General features: G+C 49.5%; 1 protein-coding gene across 1 annotated transcript in view; it reads right to left on the bottom strand.

The window, feature by feature from the left end:
- CACNA1F (calcium voltage-gated channel subunit alpha1 F) overlaps positions 1-13,790 on the bottom strand; it is a 1,139,147-nt gene extending 1,125,357 nt beyond the window's left edge. The window contains exons 1-2 of the mRNA XM_069209307.1: positions 13,348-13,790; positions 7,199-7,350 (exon numbers count right to left, since the gene is read on the bottom strand). Of these exons, the coding sequence (XP_069065408.1) occupies positions 7,199-7,226 (28 nt within the window). The 5' untranslated portion in view covers positions 7,227-7,350; positions 13,348-13,790. The remainder of the gene's footprint in view (positions 1-7,198; positions 7,351-13,347) is intronic.
- Between the last annotated feature and the right edge of the window lie 5,094 nt (positions 13,791-18,884).

Here is an 18,884-nt window from a genome sequence, read left to right as displayed (position 1 = left end):
TCATAACTGGTGTTATTTGAACGAAATCTTCGGATGAGCCTTGTGTCTGACGCCACTGAATTTCTATCAGCTCTTGTAGTGGCCGTATAATAGCCAAAAGTTTGGGAGTACAAGGATGCATGAGGAGATCATGCCCATGAAAGGTTTGTAGATCCGAACTGAAATCACCTTTTTTCTCGACAGTTTGTTTGCCATCCGATGGATTTTTTCTTGTCTTTCCTTTGAAGGATAGGGTTTGTTCTTGTGTCTAGGATGGCTCCCAAGAACTTTATCCTTGTGGTTGGTGTTAATTGGGATTTGTGGAAATTTGTTGTAAGCCCCAATAGTTAAAGGCATGTGGTTGTGGCAACTGCCGTTTGCTGCAATGTAGGAGCTTTTATGAGCCAATTGTTTAAATATGGGAATACCTGGATTCCCTCCTGTCTAACATGTGCTGCTACAGGAGCCAAAATCTTTGAAAAGATTCTGGGAGCTGATTTTAGACCAAACGGTAGCACTTTAAATGAAAGTGGATCCCTGCTACCCAGAATCGTAGCAATTTCCAATTATTTGGACGTATTGGGATATGAAAATATGCGTCCAGTAAATCGATAGACGTCATATGATCTCCATTGTTTAGGTGCTGTAGTATCTCCTGAAGGGTTGCCATGCGAGAAATCAGCTTTTTCAGGAATTTGTTAAATTTTCGTAGATCGAGTATCAGGCGCCAATCTCCTGAGGGTTTTTTGATGAGAAAAAGCGAGAGAAGAAACCCATTTTCCTTTGAGTTTTTGGAACAATCTCTATCGCTCCCTTTCTTATATTGAATATTTCCCTCATTCATTGTTTTAGGTGAGGTGGAGATGGGCCTGATGATGGAGTGTATGGAGGTTTTTGGAGAAATTCTAAGGAATGCCCTTTTAAAAATGATATCTAGGACCCACTTCTCCGAGGTTAGTGTTGGCCATTGTTGGAAATGATGTGATATTCTACCTCTGACTCAAGATGTTGGTGAGGCAGATGGTGTTGTTATCTTGTCATTGTTTCCTATAATTTCTGTCTCTTGCTGGCAACTTGCCTCTGGATCCATTTCTATATGCACCTGCGGGAGGCTGTCTATTGTTGTTGCTGTGAATACTAAGGCCGGTACTGCTGTTGTCTAGGCTGATATTGCCTATAGGGTTGGTAGCCTGCTCAAAAGGAATAATTTCCTCTTCCCCTAGCTCCTCAAAAGGGTTGCCTTCGGTACTGGAGCATTCCAAGGGACTTTGCTGTTTCTGTGTCACACTTTATGGATGGCAATGCATCTCCTACATGCTTGCCAAACAAAGATTCACATTCAAACGACATGTCTAGAATTTTTGTCTGTATTTCTGGGTGGAAGGAAGCAGATTTCAGCCATCCCTGTCTGCGAAGCCCTGCCGCCCCTGCTAGCTGTCTGCATCTGGTTGTAGCTACATCAAGTGCACAGTCAATCATTCCCGCCGAGAGGCTCCCCTTCCTGTAGGATCCTGTGCGCTTCTAATTTCTCGTTCTCCAGCAACAGGTCTATGCATGATGTCATGTCCAACCACATTTGGCGATCATAATGAGCTACAATAGCCAGCTAATTTGCTGTCCGTACAGTTGTGGCTGCCATTGTTGAGAATCTCTTTCCAATGCTGTCTAACTTGCGGCCTTCATTATCAGGGGGCGATGAGATTGGTGCCGAGGGGTTCTTTGAGCGTCGTTGTGCTGCCTGCGATACCACCATATCTGGTTTTGTTTGCCCGATAAAGCAAGCTGGAGAACTGTCAGCAGCTTTATATTTTTTATCAAGACATGGGATTACTAGAGATACAGTAGCTGGATTTTTCATGGCTTGGCGCCGTTCTTGCCATGTAAAGTCTATTATCGGAATTGCTCTTACTGACTTTTTCGAGGGATCTTTGAAGTCATACAGGAAACAGTCTGTCTCCCTTGTTAATAGTGGTAAATCAATCCTTTTAGCTGCTCTGTCCATAAGGTTATGGAATCCCCAAATGCCTTCTGGCGGGGAGTCCACCGTTGTTGCATAGGTAGGAAGGGGTGGGAATAAGGCAGTCATCCCACTCATCTTGCTAAGTTACAGTGCCTTTTATTTCTCCTTCTTCTGCATCTTCCCCAGATGATATTACGTCTTCTTCGATTGGTTATCATACTCCCTGTGTAGGGATAATTGGTGTTGGAAGTGCCAGAACGGGATCTGGTAATGGCGTTGGGGTTTGAAATAGGCACTACGATTGTGCCCTCTGGCTTATAGGTGTGGCAGGTGTTGATGGTGAGAATCTACGATAATAGCCCTGTAACATATATTGTAGATTTGTTACTAGGGAAGCAGGTATTGGTATAGACTGTTCTTGATGTTCTTCCTGCAATGGTTCAGCTTGTTCGTCTGCAGTACAGTACTGATATTCTTCGTAGTCATCTTCTCCATAATCCTGACATTTTACCTGTAGTTGGGACGGGCTGCTAGCTACACCAAAAGGGGCCTTCATCGTCTGACTCCTCGTCTTCATCTAAGAGATGTAAGGGTGGGTAAGGCAGTATTTTACTTGGGGAAGCATGCTTAGGTAAACTTTTTGATTTTATGGATATTAATGACATGGGAGGAAATGTTTTTTCAGCCTGACTGGATCTTCCCATGCCTCCTTTAGGTATATCATGAGTTTTAATTTCTTGTTCAGTGGACTGTATTTGCTTTGGATGTTTTTCGGTCGAAAGCGGTGTTGTCCAAGAGGTGTGTTTCTTCTTCGTTGATGGTGTCTCCGGCAACGGTGTGTCCCCTGACGGTGCCTTCATCAACTGTGTCTTCTCCGACGGTGCCTTCATTGACGGTGTCTTTTCTGGTGATGGTGTCTTCGTCAGCGGAGTTGTCAACGATGCTGCCTTTGTTTTTTCCAACAAGGGGAAATTCAAGAAAGCTGTCGTTGATGGAACCTCCGTCGCTTGAAACTTTTTGTGGTGACTATCATCGCTGTAGAAAGCGGTGACTAAGTTATAATTAACAGAGACCTGGCTGTTGTGATGTCACTGTCGTCGATGTAGTCGTCAACTGTGTCATCATCGACGTGTCGTCAATGGTATTTTGTGTGTGCTCGTTTTTTATTCTCTCTGTGACGGAGTAGTAAGCTCCCACCTCATTTGAGAGATAGTTCCTAAATGTTTAGAGGTCGAAGGATGAGCCTTATGCACACTTTCATTGTCAGTGTCAGTATTTTTTGATTTTTTTCTGACCTTTGGCGGTGGCTCTGAGGAAAGCTTTGTTTTCTTTCTTTTGCTTGAAGTTGTGGTGTAAGAGGAAACTTCACTGTCTTCATCTTACAATGGATGTTCCCTGGTTTTCAACTTTTGGAGCCACAATAAGAGTCTACCTTACCTGTCCTTCAATGTCTTTTGTGAAAAATTGCGACAAAATTTACAATCCTTTGCCTTATGGTCTGGATAAAGGCAATAAATGCACTTCTTATGTGGATCTTCTGAGTGGAGCTTTTTCTTTCCACAGGATTTACTATCGCTAAAGAGTTCATTTTTAGATGTGTGGGACATCTTTACCAGTCTGGAGTAAGTAGAAAAATTAAATAATACCTCCTCAGGAGACATTATTTCTGGATTAACTCAGTGAGAAAAAGTGGTTTGAGCAGAGCTCAAGGAGACGCCCTTCACACAACTTGCTGTAAAAAATCTGAGGGCTTTAGCCTCCATTGGGAAGGTTCTACAGGGGGCTCTCATCTGATTGGTTAAAGTGAACTTTGGTTCTTTTTTTTAAAGAAAATTATGTTTTAGGCTATTAAGATAACATGTTATTCCTATTGTAGCCTATGCTACTAAGGTATAGGTGTGTGTGTGTGTGTATATATATATATATATATATATATATATATATATATATATATATATATATATATATATATATATATACACACTGCTTTATTAATGTACCGTGGAACTCCTACCTCGATGATGGGGAATATTCAAGCATGTGAATCTATGAAACATCCAATTCTGGACAGCAAGTGATCCCCAACCAAGACCAGAGATTAGATATAATCAAAGCAGTAGATGAGGGTGCCGCCTCTGCACATGCTAGTGGTGCAGCCGCAATAAGACTCTTACAGAAATGCTTCTGATGGCCGGGTCTATACAAATAGACCAAGCAATTTGTTCTTTGCTGTGATATGTGCCAGCAGATAAAAGGCTCAAACATCAAACGCCCACCGCAGATATCCCTCTTAGTGTCCAATAGGCCATTACAATGTGTGTACCTGGGTCACTGCGGTCCCCTACAACCTGATGGTGCATACAAAAACATCTTAGGTGCTGTAGATTCTTGTTCCAGATTCCTTTGGGTATGGACTCAGCAGTCGGCTGACGCTTGAACTGTTACAAAAGACTTGCTGATCTTTATCAGTACATTTGTGGTTGCAGCATTCCATTCGGACCAGGGCCCTGCCTTTGCCTCTAAGGCATTCAGGGACACCATGAGGACATTGAGTGTTGAACTCCATTACTCCTCACCCTACCATCCCAAAGGTAATTTGGTTGTGGAGAGAAGGAATCAAGATCTAAAGCCATCCTTAACAGCTAGAGTATTGGGTTCTGGCCACAGCTGGCTTCATCACCTATATGGGGTTCAGGGAGCACTGCATGTTCTGCCAAGACCGTCCTTGGAAGGACGCACTCCTTAAGAGGTTCTCTTTGGGATATAGTTAGGAAGTGCCACTATGTGAAGGCATCACTATCAGCGTCAAAGACAAGTGATAGATGTAGGTATTCACATTATGGGCCTCATTACAACCCTGGTGGTCAAAGACCGCCAGGGACGTTCTGCAGTTTGTACCGCCAACAGGCTAGCGGTACAAACTCTGGGATTACGACCGCGGTGGAAGCCACATTTGTCCCGGTGGTAGGAACCGCCATGAAAAGGCTGGCGGAAAGGGCAGTCGCAGGGCCTTTGGCATGGGCAGTGCAGGGGCCCCCCTGCCACGGCCCCTTGGAGCTTTTCACTGTCTGCTATGGCGCGGCGGGTGCAACTGCACCTGTCGCACCGCCGCAACACCGCCGGCTCCATTTGGAGCCGGCTCCCGTGTTGTGGTGACATCCCCGCTGGGCCGGCGGGTGGAAACTTGGTTTCCGCCGGCTGGCCCAGCGGGGATGTCTTAATGGCCACCGCGGGAGTGCGGCCGTATTGGCGGCCGCACGGCGGATACAACTTGGCAGGCGGCGGTTGCCACCCGCCAAAGTTGTAATGAGGGCCTATGTCTCTTTACCACTTACTTGCGACAGGAACATAATGTCCTTTTGGAGGGAATTGTTTATATAATTGCCGCTCCAAGCATGCCTTCTTATCTATTGTTTGGGAACATACCTGCGTCAGGGGTCCTACAAGATCTGTATAAATACATCTCATGCAGACAAGGTTATCAGAGGGATTTCAACCAGATCCCATCAACGCTATCTATGCTACACATCGCCTTGATGCAGTCCCAGTCTTCTTGTCCCCAGAGTCTGATCTAGACACGTCATTCCAAGGTAACAAGGTTAGTGGGCTCTTCTCATAGACATGGTACTGGCTGATTGGGTTTAACACACCTAGCTCTCTTTAGGTTAGAGATTAGGTTCACCATGCTAGAGTATTAAGGATCTTTTACATCCCATGTTATTGCAAGATGGTGGGGGCCTTTATATTCACGACTCGTTTTCACAATTCTGTTCCTTGCATTGTTCATTATCCTAATCATTGAAGCCCATGCATTTTACATTAGATTCCAGTCTTGTTAATAAAACCAATTGAAAACTTTACTGTATCTCTTTCATTGCCTGTGTGTGAATGAGACTTATTGCACATGTAAGAAAAGGGTAATCTCCGTTTAACCACGACTCCCCTGAGATGTCGCACTCTTGGGTCCATGTGTAAAGGCTGCCACAAATCACCTTTGACTATTTGGATTTTTGTTGAGGTACTGCTTGTGAGCCGGGCGGGTTGGGCCGATAGTTGCGAATTCTTGTAGGATTGGCCTAGTCGCCTACAAACAAAAGTGCTGTCATCCCTAAACCAGCAGTCTTGCTTACAGCAAGAGTCCAACTACAACAGGTGAGGGTCTTGCCTCCCTCTCCCAAAGGAAATTCTTTGTTCTGCCTTCTTCTGCTGCTCAAGCTGGTCGCGCAGCAGGAGGACAGAAACCTGTCTGTGTGGTAGCAGCAGCGTGGGCTGCCTGGAAACCCCAGAAGACTGTAGGAGCAATGCTGGGGGCCCTCTAAGAAACCCCCAAAGTGCATGGAATCGTACAACCAATACTGGCAACGCTATTGGGGTATGATTCCAACATGTTTGATACCAAACATGCCCATTTTGTAGCTGAACATAGGTAGTGATCTATGTCCAGTCCACAGGTAAAATGCTTTCCCCGCACTTCCGAAGTACAGGAGAATGGAGCTAGAGTTCATGCAGGGGTGCCCTCACACACAGGAACCTGTACCCTGCCCTCTCGGCTAGGAGGGCCTGCCATTGGGGTGACTTACACCCTGCTGCATGCATCTTTTCACGCAGGCTGCAATGGCAGGTCTGCAGACACATTTTGCATGGGCTCCCATGGGTGGCACAATACATGCTGCAGCCCATGGGGAACCCCAGGTGCCCCAATGCCCTGTGTACTTTGCCCAATTATTTACACATGGCATACAATGTCCAATTATACAAGCACGGCCCCTTTCCACAATGCCACATTTATGTACACACAACCACTATCCACAATGGCCAATTTTGAATACACTGCCACATTCTACAATGTTCCATTATGTGCACACGACCACCTTCCACATTGCCCCATTATTTACACACAGCCACGTACCACAATGTCCCAACTGGTACACAATGCCACTTCCTATTACGCCTTAGTATACACATATTGTCCGATTCCACAATGCAGCTGTAAGCCTACTGGACAGATTTAACAGTACTTCAGTAAACACATAATGCCAGTTTTGACAACGCCCTATGTAAATGAACACACATTACCAAGCTTAACTTGTCCATGCATTTTTTAGTAGGCTGGAGACAATGCTGCAATGTAATGAGAGGGACTGGAGACCTTCAGAGAAGGAAGTCAAAGGAGAGGGAACATTTCGCTCACTTCACCCCCACTGCCTTAGACACTTCCCTTTCCCACCACTAAAAAATTCAGGGTGAAGTCCTGCTTACCTTTTCCGTTCTCGTTGTTGTCCGACATAGCGTTCGGAGTACAGATGCTGCTGTACCAAGCAGAATACAAGGGTGAGACTCATCCAGTCCTGTCTGCTCCACCGTAGAGATCTACCAAGTGGGGTCCAGTTTTGGGATTTACTGGGAAAGATCTTGAATGAGAGATTAACTGTGTCACTAGGTGTTAAACAGGACATGCTTCAACAATGATGTCTTAAACTGAAGACTTTTGGAACAAGTGGGTTTCAGACAGGAGATATGATGTGTCTATAGGCAACTAAATGAGAGATTTGCAGAATCAAGGGAGATCTTGAATGCAACTTTGCTGTTACAGTGAGGAGAGATTTCAAATGGCAATGCCTCTTGAAGAAGAAAATTGCGCCATCAGTTGGTCATAGATGGGAGATCTGCTGAGCTAGTGGATCTTGGTTGGGAGATATGCTGAGCGAGGGGGAACCTTAATATGGGATCTGCTGAGCCAAATAACTCTTCATTGGAAAATCTGCCACTTCAGTGAGGACTTAAATGGAAGATGTGGACAGTCAATAGTCACTAAATGGGACATCTGTGAAGTCAGGAATGTGAGATATGAAAAGTCCATGGTTCTTTGATGGGAGATTTGATGAGTCAGCAAAGCCCAGAAGAGAGACCTGAAGATTCGGTGGGTCTTGGGCAGAACACATGCAGAGTCAGACTGGAATGGGGATGGGAGATTTGATAAGCCATTGGTGTTTTAATTAGATTAGCCACCTTAATAAGGTTTATTAATTGGAAGTAGAGGAGTCAGTGGTGCCTTGAGTGGGAGATTTGCCGAGTCAGCGAGGTCCTGAATGAGACGTTTGCTGAGTCAGTGGGCCTGGGTAGGAGATTTCATAAGTCAGTGGTCCTTGAATGGGAGATCTGTTGCATCAGTGGTGCCTTAAGAAAAATATTTGCAAACTTGGTGAGCCCTGATGAGCCAGTGGCACCTTAAGTGGGAGATTTGCTGACTCAGTGAGATTTTGGGACGGAAGCTTTGATGAGTCAGCGGCACCATGAGTGCAAGATTTGTTGAGTCAGTGAGGTATGGAACGGAAGCTTTGATGAGCCAGTGGCACATTCAGTGGGACATTTCCTGTGTCAGTGAGATATGGAATGGGGCTTTGATGAGTCAGCGGGTCTTAGAAGGGAGAATCCCTAAGTGGGTGGGTTTGAGGGAGAAGGTCTCCTAGCAAGGGAGGCCTTATAGGGTAGAGTAGATGATTAAGTGTCCCCCATGAATGGGAAGAGGGTTACCAAATCAGTGACTTTGGGAGTGGACATTTTCTGAGCTGGGGACTGGTAACTCTGTACTGAATGGAGTCTTTGAGAGATTGCCCACTGCCCTTTTAAGACTGTCTTCCTTCTTTAGATGGGGCGTGGGAGGCGTGGGGGAGATGGCCGCTTACAGTGTCTCTGAATGTGACAGTCTCTTCATCCATAAACAAAACACCACCACATCAGAAAAAAGAGTGTGACAAAAAGGCTAGGGGGGATACTGTATCAAGAGAGAAGAGCTAGCAAGCAATAGGCAGACTTGTGGAGACTGCGGCGGGAGGAGGAATAAAAAGGCAAATAGAGAAAGAAACAGCAAGAGAGGGTGTCAGAGGGTGAAGTAGAGAGAGAAAGAGAAGCATAGCAGAGGAAGAGAGCGAAAGAAACAAAGATCGAACCATGGGGACCATAAGAAAGTGTGAGGATGAAGGAGATTAGAGTGCATATCAAAGGTAATGTCAGTCAGAGAAAGAAAAGGCGAAATGAATGAAAGCAAGACAGACAGACACAAAAACAGAAACAAAAATGTTGCAGGAAATGAAAGAGGCAGGCATGCGAAGGGGAGAAGTTATGGGGAGAGAGAGGCTGGCAGAGAGATGGAAAAAGATAAGAGAAATTGTTGTAGACGTGACAAGAACGGACTGGTAGAATTTTTGCAGCAGGAGAGCTGTAGACGATGATCAGACCCACAGACTGATGGAGAGGAGGAAGAGACAGGCCAAGGTATAAAGGCATGGGATCCTGGGGAGTTCCCCCAACAGAAGTACGAAGACTCATGGATCCGGGGGGGAGGAGTCTCCTGACCGAGTATGAAGCCTCAGTGAAAATCATTGTGAGTTACCAAAGGCTAAACAACTCCTGCATTATTACCAGATATTCTCACTCCCAGCTTCCTTGACTTCAAGGCCTACTACCCACAGAGCCAGATACTATGGTTTGAACAAAATACTTTGACACAACTTAACTGCAAGGTTTAAATAAGTCTAGAACTATTTAAACATCAACAGTTTAATAGAATAATTGTGAAAAATGTTGAGGGGGCCCTGATTATTGTTTTTCCATGGGGGATGCGGCATTAAATAATTAGAAGACTGCTGGTCTAGAGGGAAAGACAGACACAATGAGGGAGATACGACGTCTCTAGAGGGAAGGACAGACCGACAGAGAGGTATGATGGCTCTGAGGGGGAGGACAGACCCACAGATAGAGGTACAACTGCTGTAGAGGGAAGGAGAGTCCCAAAGAGAGCTATGATGGCTCTAGAGGGGAAGGACAGACCCACAGATAGGGGTATGATGGCTGTAGAGGGAAGGACAGATCCACAGAGAGAGGTACGATGGCTGAAGGGGGAAGGACAGACCTATGGAGAGAGGTATAACAACCCTACGGGTGGAAGAACAGACCCACGAATAAAAGTATGATGGCTGTAGAGTGGAGGAGAGAACCACAGATAGAGGTACCATGGCTGTAGGGGGAAGGACAGACCCACAGAGAGAGGTACCATGGCTGAAGAGGGAAGGACAGACCTACGGAGAGAGGAATGCCAACTCTATGGGTGGAAGAACAGACCTACAAATAAAGGTATGATGGCTGTAGACAGTGGGGAGAGAACCATAGAGGTACCATGGCTGCAGAGGGAAGGACAGACCTACAGAGAGAGGTATGATGGCTCTAGAGGGGAAGGACAGACCCCTGGATAGAGGTATGATGGCTGCAGAGTGGAGGACAGACCCACATAGAGGAGTATGATGGCTCTAGAGGAAAGGACAGACCCACAGAGAGAGGTATGATGGCTCTAGATGGAAGGACAGACCCACAGAGAGAGGTACGATGGTTGTAGAGGGAAGGGCAGTCCGACAGAAAGAGGTATGGCGGCTCTAGAGGGAAGAGCAGACCTAAAGAGAGCGATATGACGGCTCTAGAGGGGTAGGACAGACCCACAGAGAGGGGTATGATGGCTCTAGAGGGAAGGGCAGACCCACAGAGAGAGGTATGATGGCTTTAGAGGGAAGGACAGACCCACAGAGAGAGGTACGATGGCTGTAGAGGGAAGGATAGCCCGACAGAGAGGTATGATGGCTGTAGAGGGAAGGGAAGACCTACAGAGAGAGATACAATGGCTCTGGAGGGGAGGGCAGATCAATAGATAGAGGTATGACTGCTGTAGAGGGAAGGAGAGTCCCACAGAGAGAGCTAAGATGGCTCTATATGGGAAGGATAGATCCACAGATAGAGGTATGATGGCTCTAGAGGGAAGGACAGACCTACGGAGAGAGGTATGACAGCTTTATGAGTGGAAGAACAGACCCCCTGATAAAAGTATGATGGCTGTAGAGGGGATGACAGACCCACAGATAGAGGCACCATGGCTGTAGAGTGAAAAACGGACCTACAGAGAGAAGTATGATGGGTCTAGAGGGGAAGGACAGATCTACAGAGAGAGGTATGACGGCTCTAGAGGGAAGGACAGACCTACAGAGAGAGGTATGATGGGTCTAGAGGGGAAGGACTGATCCACAGAGAGAGGTACGACGGCTCTAGAGGGAAGGACAGACCTACAGAGAGAAGTATGATGGGTCTAGAGGGGAAGGACTGATCCACAGAGAGAGGTATGACAGCTCTAGAGGGAAGGACAGACCTACAGAGAGAGGTATGATGGGTCTAAAGGGGAAGGACAGACCCACAGAGAGGGGTATGATGGCTCTAGGGGGAAGGACAGGCCCACGGAGAGAGGTATGATGGCTGGAGAGGGAAGGACAGACCCACAGAGAGAGGTACGATGGCTCTAGAGGGAAGGACAGACCCACAGAGAGAGGTATGGTGGCTCTAGAGGGAAGGACAGACCCACAGAGAGGGGTATGATGGCTCTAGAGGGGAAGGACAGACAGAGATATGGCGGCTCTAGGGGTGGAAGGACAAACCTACAGAAAAACCTATGAAGGCATTAGAGGGGAGGACAGAACGACATAAAGAGGTGTGGTGGATCTAGAGGGAAGGACAGACCCACAGAGAGAGGTATGGTGGCTCTAGAGGGAAGGACAGACCCACGGAGAGGGGTATGATAGCTCTAGAGGGAAGGACAGACACACAGAGAGAGGTATGATGGCTGGAGAGGAAAGGACAGACCCACAGAGAGACGTATGATGGCTCTAGAGGGGAAGGACAGACCCATGGATAGAGGTATCATGGCTGCAGAGGGGAGGACAGACCCACAGAGAGACGTATGATGGCTCTAGAGGGGAAGGACAGACCCATGGATAGAGGTATGATGGCTGCAGAGGGGAGGACAGACCCACAGAGAGGGGTATGATGGCTGCAGAGGGAAGGAGAGATCTACGGAGAGGTATGATGGCTGTAGAGGGAAGGACTGCCTGACACAGAGAGTTATGATGGTTCTAGAGGGAAGGACAAACCCTCAGAGAGAGATATGACGGCTCTAGAGGGGAAGGACTGACCTACAGAGAGAGGTATGACGGCTCTAGGGGTGGAAGGACAAACCTACAGATAAACCTATGAAGGCATTAGAGGGGAGGACAGAACGACATAAAGGGGTGTGGTGGATCTAGAGGGAAGGACAGACCCACAGAGAGAGGTATGATGGCTCTAGAGGGGAGAATAGACTCACAGAGAGATGTATGACGGCTCTAGAGGGAAGGACAAACAGAGAGGCATAATGGCTCTAGGGAAAAAGGACAGACCCACAGAGAGAGGTATGATGGCTGTAGACGGAAGGACAGGCCTACACAGAGAGGTATGATGGCTCTAGAGGGAAGGACAAACTCACGGGGAGGTCCGATGGCTCTAGCCGGAAGAACAGACCCATATAAAGAAATATGACGGCTGTAGAGGAAAGGACAGACCTACAGAGAGAAGTATGGTGGCTTTAAAGGGAAGGACAGACCCACAGAGAGAGGTACGATGGCTGTAGAGGGAAGGACAGACCTACAGAGAGAGGTACGATGGCTCTATGGGTAGAAGGATAAACCCACAGAGAGAGATACGATGGCTGCAGAGGGGAGGACAGACTGATACATTGAGGTATGATGGCTGCAGAGGGAAGGACAGACCCACAGAGAGAGGTACGATGGCTGTAGAGGGAAGGACATACCCACAGAGAGAGGTACGATGGCTGTAGAGGGAAGGACAGACCCACAGAGAGAGGTACGATGGCTGTAGAGGGAAGGACATACCCACAGAGAGAGGTACGATGGCTCTATGGGTGGAAGGATAAACCCACAGAGAGAGATACGATGGCTGCAGAGGGGAGGACAGACCGACACATTGAGGTATGATGGCTGCAGAGGGAAGGACAGACCCACAGAGAGAGGTACGATGGCTGTAGAGGGAAGGACAGACCCACAGAGAGAGGTACGATGGCTGTAGAGGGAAGGACAGACCCACAGAGAGAGGTACGATGGCTGTAGAGGGAAGGACATACCCACAGAGAGAGGTACGATGGCTCTATGGGTGGAAGGATAAACCCACAGAGAGAGATACGATGGCTGCAGAGGGGAGGACAGACCGACACATTGAGGTATGATGGCTGCAGAGGGAAGGACAGACCCACAGAGAGAGGTACGATGGCTGTAGAGGGAAGGACATACCCACAGAGAGAGGTACGATGGCTGTAGAGGGAAGGACATACCCACAGAGAGAGATACGATGGCTGCAGAGGGGAGGACAGACCGACGCATTGAGGTATGATGGCTCTAGACGGAAGGACAGACCGACAGGGGGGAGACCCACCGCGAGGCAGGACAGATCGGTAGTTGGTAATCAAGGACAAGTTTGAGGGATACAGGCTGACAGAGAAGGATGCTGACTGCAGAGGGACAAGGATGGACAGATAGAGGTACCCCAGCTCTCTGCAGACGAGGGGCGGACAGGCCCCTGGCTGTGCCCTGCAGACGGCGGCTCTTCGGCTGACCCCTGCGGCCTGCCCCTGGGCTCCTCCCGGGCCCTACCTGCTGCTGCCCCTCTGATCCCCTCAATCCCTGCCAATCCCCGGCTCTGCCTCCGCTTCCTCACGAGAGGATTAAGGCCGGGGGAGCGTGTTTATCCCGGCCACGGGGGGGATGGGAGGGTCGGGAAGACTCGGAGGGAGGCTGGGGGCCTGCATCCAAAGGAGGGGTGCCCTTGGACTGAGCAGGGAGGCTGGGGGCCTGCACCCAAAGGAGGGGTGCCCGTGGACTGCGCAGGGAGGCTGGGGGCCTGCACCCAAAGGAGGGGTGCCCGTGGACTGCGCAGGGAGGCTGGGGGCCTGCATCCAAAGGAGGGGTGCCCTTGGACTGAGCAGGGAGGCTGGGGGCCTGCACCCAAAGGAGGGGTGCCCGTGGACTGCGCAGGGAGGCTGGGGGCCTGCACCCAAAGGAGGGGTGCCCTTGGACTGAGCAGGGAGGCTGGGGGCCTGCACCCAAAGGAGGGGTGCCCGTGGACTGCGCAGGGAGGCTGGGGGCCTGCATCCAAAGGAGGGGTGCCCGTGGACTGAGCAGGGAGGCTGGGGGCCTGCATCCAAAGGAGGGGTGGACTGCGCAGGGAGGCGGGGGCAGCAGGGAAGGACCAGACACTGAATCATCCCATCTCTTGTATGGAGACTCCAGCCAGGCCTAGTTTTTAGCCAAACGATCATTGCATTCTGGGCCTTGTAGTTCTGCTTTCACGCTGCAAACGCCGTGCACATGGGGCGGGGTGGTTGGACCAGGAGGAGACACCATGGGACTAGAAAGTGAATGGGTCAGAGAGGAGGGAACCGAGCAACGATTTACACCAGCCCCCGGGGAAACTCACAGGCCTGTGCCTACAAGACACACCTGGGAAAAGACTCATCACTGGAGGCACACCTGAGGCAACACACATCACTGGAGGTACACCTGGGCAACACACATCACTATGAGGTACACCTGGGGCAACACACATCACTGGAGGCACACCTGAGGCAACACACATTACTACGAGGTACACCTGAGGCAACACACATCACTGGAGGCACACCTGAGGCAACACACATCACTGGAGGCACACCTGAGGCAACACACATCACTATGAGGTACACCTGAGGCAACACACATCACTGGAGGCACACCTGAGGCAACACACATCACTGGAGGCACACCTGAGGCAACACGCATCACTATGAGGCACACCTGGTGCAACACACATCACTGGAGGCACACCTGAGCAACACGCATCACTAGAGGCACACATGAGGCAACACACATCATTGGAGGCACACCTGAGGCAACACACGTCACTATGAGGTACACCTGAGGCAACACACATCACTGGAGGCACACCTGAGGCAACACACATCACTGGAGACACACCTGAGGCAACACGCATCACTATGAGGCACACCTGAGGCAACACACATCACTTGAGGCACACCTGAGGCAACACACCAACACTAGGAGGCACACCTGAGGCAACACACCATCACTGGAGGCACACCTGGGACAATGCACCTCACTAACCTCACTAGGAGGTTCACCTAGGCCAACACAAACATCACTAGGAGGCACACCTGAGACAACTCACATCACTAGGAGTCACACCTGAGGCAACACACATCACTAGGAGGCACACCTGAGGCAACACACACCACTAGGAGGCACACCTGAGGCAACACACACCACTAGGAGGCACACCTGGGACAATGCACCTCACTAACCTCACTAGGAGGCTCACCTAGGCCAATACAAACATCACTAGGAGGCACACCTGAGACAACTCACATCACTAGGAGTCACACCTGAGGCAAGACACATCACTAGGAGGCACACCTGGGGCAACACACATCACTAGGAGGCACACCTGGGGCAACACACATCACTAGGAGGCACACCTGGGGCAACACACATCACTAGAAGGCACACTGGGGTTGCAGCCTCTTTGTGAGGCTCCCACTCTACTCTCCCCGTCCTCAGGATTATAACACCAAAATCTGCCCCAAATCGAAACGGATGGAGAGCGGAAGGCGCGGAGACCCCTCCGACCGCTTCACCATGCGACCCGGTGCCCGAGAATTTCTTTTGTGGGCCCCGAATCAGTGAGAAGCGGTTCTATGGAAGGGCGCAAGATGGCGGCCGCCATTTTGCATGCGAACCCGTCGCAAGCATAGAGCGAAGTGAAAGGGCTGCCTGCACCGCGCTCGGTGCTGGATCCCCGGCGCATCTCCAGCCTCCTGTGCTGGAGCCGTCACCCGGGGACTACGGAGCCCGTAAAATAGACGAGTCCCCAGGGAGGACCCGAACCGGCTGGCCCCACACCACTGAGGTGAGCCGTGCTTGCCTCTGACACCCCGCGGAGAGAAGGAAAGCGGAACACCGGTGACCTGATCGGGGGACAAGGAACAAAACTGGCGAGGCCCCTTGACTTGGGGCCCCTGGAAAACTAACTCTAGAGACCCCTACTCGGAGGTCTGACAGAGCACCACTGGGGGCATCTGAAGACAAGATTGTACAAACGCAGCATTAAGGTGAGAGCCTCTGGGAATATAAGGAAACACCCCCGGCCCTGGGAATCACCTGGGGAGATGAATCGAACCAGATCCCAGCAGGGACTATTTCCAAGACTCTGCACTAAGAGGGGGTACCGGGACCAAAGCAAGAGTAAAAGTGATCCACCCAGTTTCTTTCTGACCCCAACTTTGGATTGTGGGCTCTGAGAGTAACTCCACACCTTGCCCCATCACTCGAGCAAACTACAACGATTTGTAGAGAAACCACCTACATTTGGCACATGCACATCACCGCAAAATGGGCAAAACGGGCCGACGCCGTTCAGTACAGTCCTCTAGACTCTTAGGGCATTTGGAGGTAGTTCTGTCTGAGTTAGGAGTGAGATGCACTCCTTGCACCATTTCTTCACAGCTGTGCAGCACTTAGTGCCAGTTGCAACGTTTAGGTTTGCGCAAGTACGCACGCTGGTCTTTCGCTGCATTGGCAGCAGCCCCGACATTCTGGACACAGGGCATTTGAGCCCCTTTGAGTTGGCCAGTTGACCAGGGGGTCCTGGTGGTTTGTACGGCGCCAGGCCCCATTGTGTATTTGTGGTGCTAGGAAATGTATTTCTTGTAGTTTGATTGTCAGACCCTGTTCTGGCTACCTCTAAAGTGTGTTTTATAATTTTGAGGTCGTCTTGCATACTTGGGGTTATGCTAGTGAAATTATGTTCCACCCTGTGCTTTTTGCCCATAATGTTGGTGATACTTAGGAGGTAAGTGTCTAATATTAGACTGTTGAGATTTTGGGCGTACAATGCGTTTGATACCTATTGTGATGCTGTGCTTTATGTGGTTTATATCTCAGGATGATAAGTACAGTGATTTTACTCTTACACCACTCCACCTTCAGTCCTATCTTGTTGAATCAGCCCTGTTCTGAAGTAACAACCTATCCCTAATCGCCTCACTTTCCTGTCTCCACAATAACTTCCTTCACCCGACGTCTGGATTATGTGCCCCCCTCCTGCCCTCATACTTCTCCTCACCACCACCGTCCAGTAACACCCTTCCCTTATCCCCACCACCCTCCTCCTCCACAATTTCCCAACATGGTCACCGCTCGAATTAAGTCTGGAATTAATTGCTACAAAATCATCTACCCTTCTAACCTGACTAAAGCTTCAGCAAAACGTTTCAAGCATAACACCATTGAATGTTTCCCCGATTCCCTTTTTGTCGATCAGTTTTACAATGGTCGGTATGGGGGGCTCAAACACACCACTAGGAGTCACACCTGAGGCAACACACATCACTAGGAAGCACACCTGAGGCAACACACATCACTAGGAGGCAGACCTGAGGCAACACACACCACTAGGAGGCACACCTGAGGCAACACACACCACTAGGAGGCACACCTGAGACAACTCACATCACTAGGAGTCACACCTGAGGCAACACACATCACTAGGAGGCACACCTAGGGCAACACACATCACTAGGAGGCACACTTGAGGCAACACACATCACTAGGAGGCACACCTGAGGCAACACACACCACTAGGAGGCATACCTGGGGCCACACACATCACTATGGGATACACTTGGGGCAACACACATAACCAGGAGGCACACCTGCAACAACACACCATGTACGAGGAGAAACACCTGGGAAAACACCTGAGACAACACAAGCTATAATTTTTTTTTAGGAAGAAAGTTGACTGTGGGCCCTAAGACATAAACGGCACACAGAGGGACCAAGAAGAACCTCTTAAAGTTTCAGAATCTGGAGAGCACACAAGGGAGCCAGGTGCTGGACCGCTATACTGACAGGCAATTACTGAATCAACACTGGTTGCCATTCTGAACAGTTTTGGGCTTGACCTGGAAGAATGAGACCAAAAGTGTCTTGTTATGCTTAACCTATCTGCTGCCTTGGACACAGTGGATCATAACATCTTGGTCAGCAGAGTGAGGATGTGGGCCTACAATGAAAGCAGGCATTATGGTTTCTGGTTGTGCAGTCCTCTCCCCACTGCTTCCATTGCGATCCCAGTCCTTGCCGCCTTCTGCTGGGTCGCGACTTTGCCAGCTATCTTCGGGGTTAAGATCACTTATAAGTGCATCATTATTTTATTGTATTGGAGTTCATTTGATCAGAGGTTCTCCGTTTGGGGATTGGACTGGGGCCATAGCCTTCATTGTTTCCCACCTGTTCCTGCTGTTTTTTCCACCTTGCTGCTGTTACCACTTCCCACCTCCCTGACAGCACCTCCCATCTCCCAGGACTTCTTATAGAGGCAGCTGCGCGACCGCACCCTGTGGGCGCAGCAAAAGCAAGCCCATCTGCGCTCGTCCACGCCCAGCGCCAGAAACCCTGGTACTCCCACAGCTACACCACCAAGGAGCTCCTGGCCCTGGACATCACACCAACAGCTGCTACACAGCCTCCCCGCGATCAACCAAAGGACCCTTCAGCTGCTGCCACTGCCACTTCTCCTGTCACACAGGATCACCTACCAGCACTGGACCCCAGGCCGCTTCCACTCAAAAGACCACGAACAACCTGGAACCTCCAATGCATCCTGCTCAACTCCTGCTCCCTCTGCAAACATGCCATCGAAACCTGGGACACCATCACCACCCTCTCCCCTGATGTTGCATTCATCACAGAAACATGGCTCAACCCACACTCAAACTCCAACATTGCCACCGCCACTCCAGATGGTTGCAAGATGATACACCGAGACCACACCAACAAACATGACAGGTGTATTGGCATCGTCTTCAAGAAAAACATATGCTGTGCCGTCATCAACGACAACCCAACGCCGCTCATGGAACTCCTCAATTTCCGGCTAGAGATCGATGCCAAGACAACAATAAGAGGCCCCCCTAACCTACAGACACTGGGGCCATGACCAGCTATCTGTGATGCCATCTCCAACC

Source organism: Pleurodeles waltl, chromosome 10 (genome assembly GCF_031143425.1).
Source record: "Pleurodeles waltl isolate 20211129_DDA chromosome 10, aPleWal1.hap1.20221129, whole genome shotgun sequence".
Taxonomy (NCBI): Eukaryota; Metazoa; Chordata; class Amphibia; order Caudata; family Salamandridae; genus Pleurodeles; species Pleurodeles waltl.
Note: the sequence above shows the minus strand (reverse complement) of the source record. Positions and strands in the feature narration are given on the sequence as shown.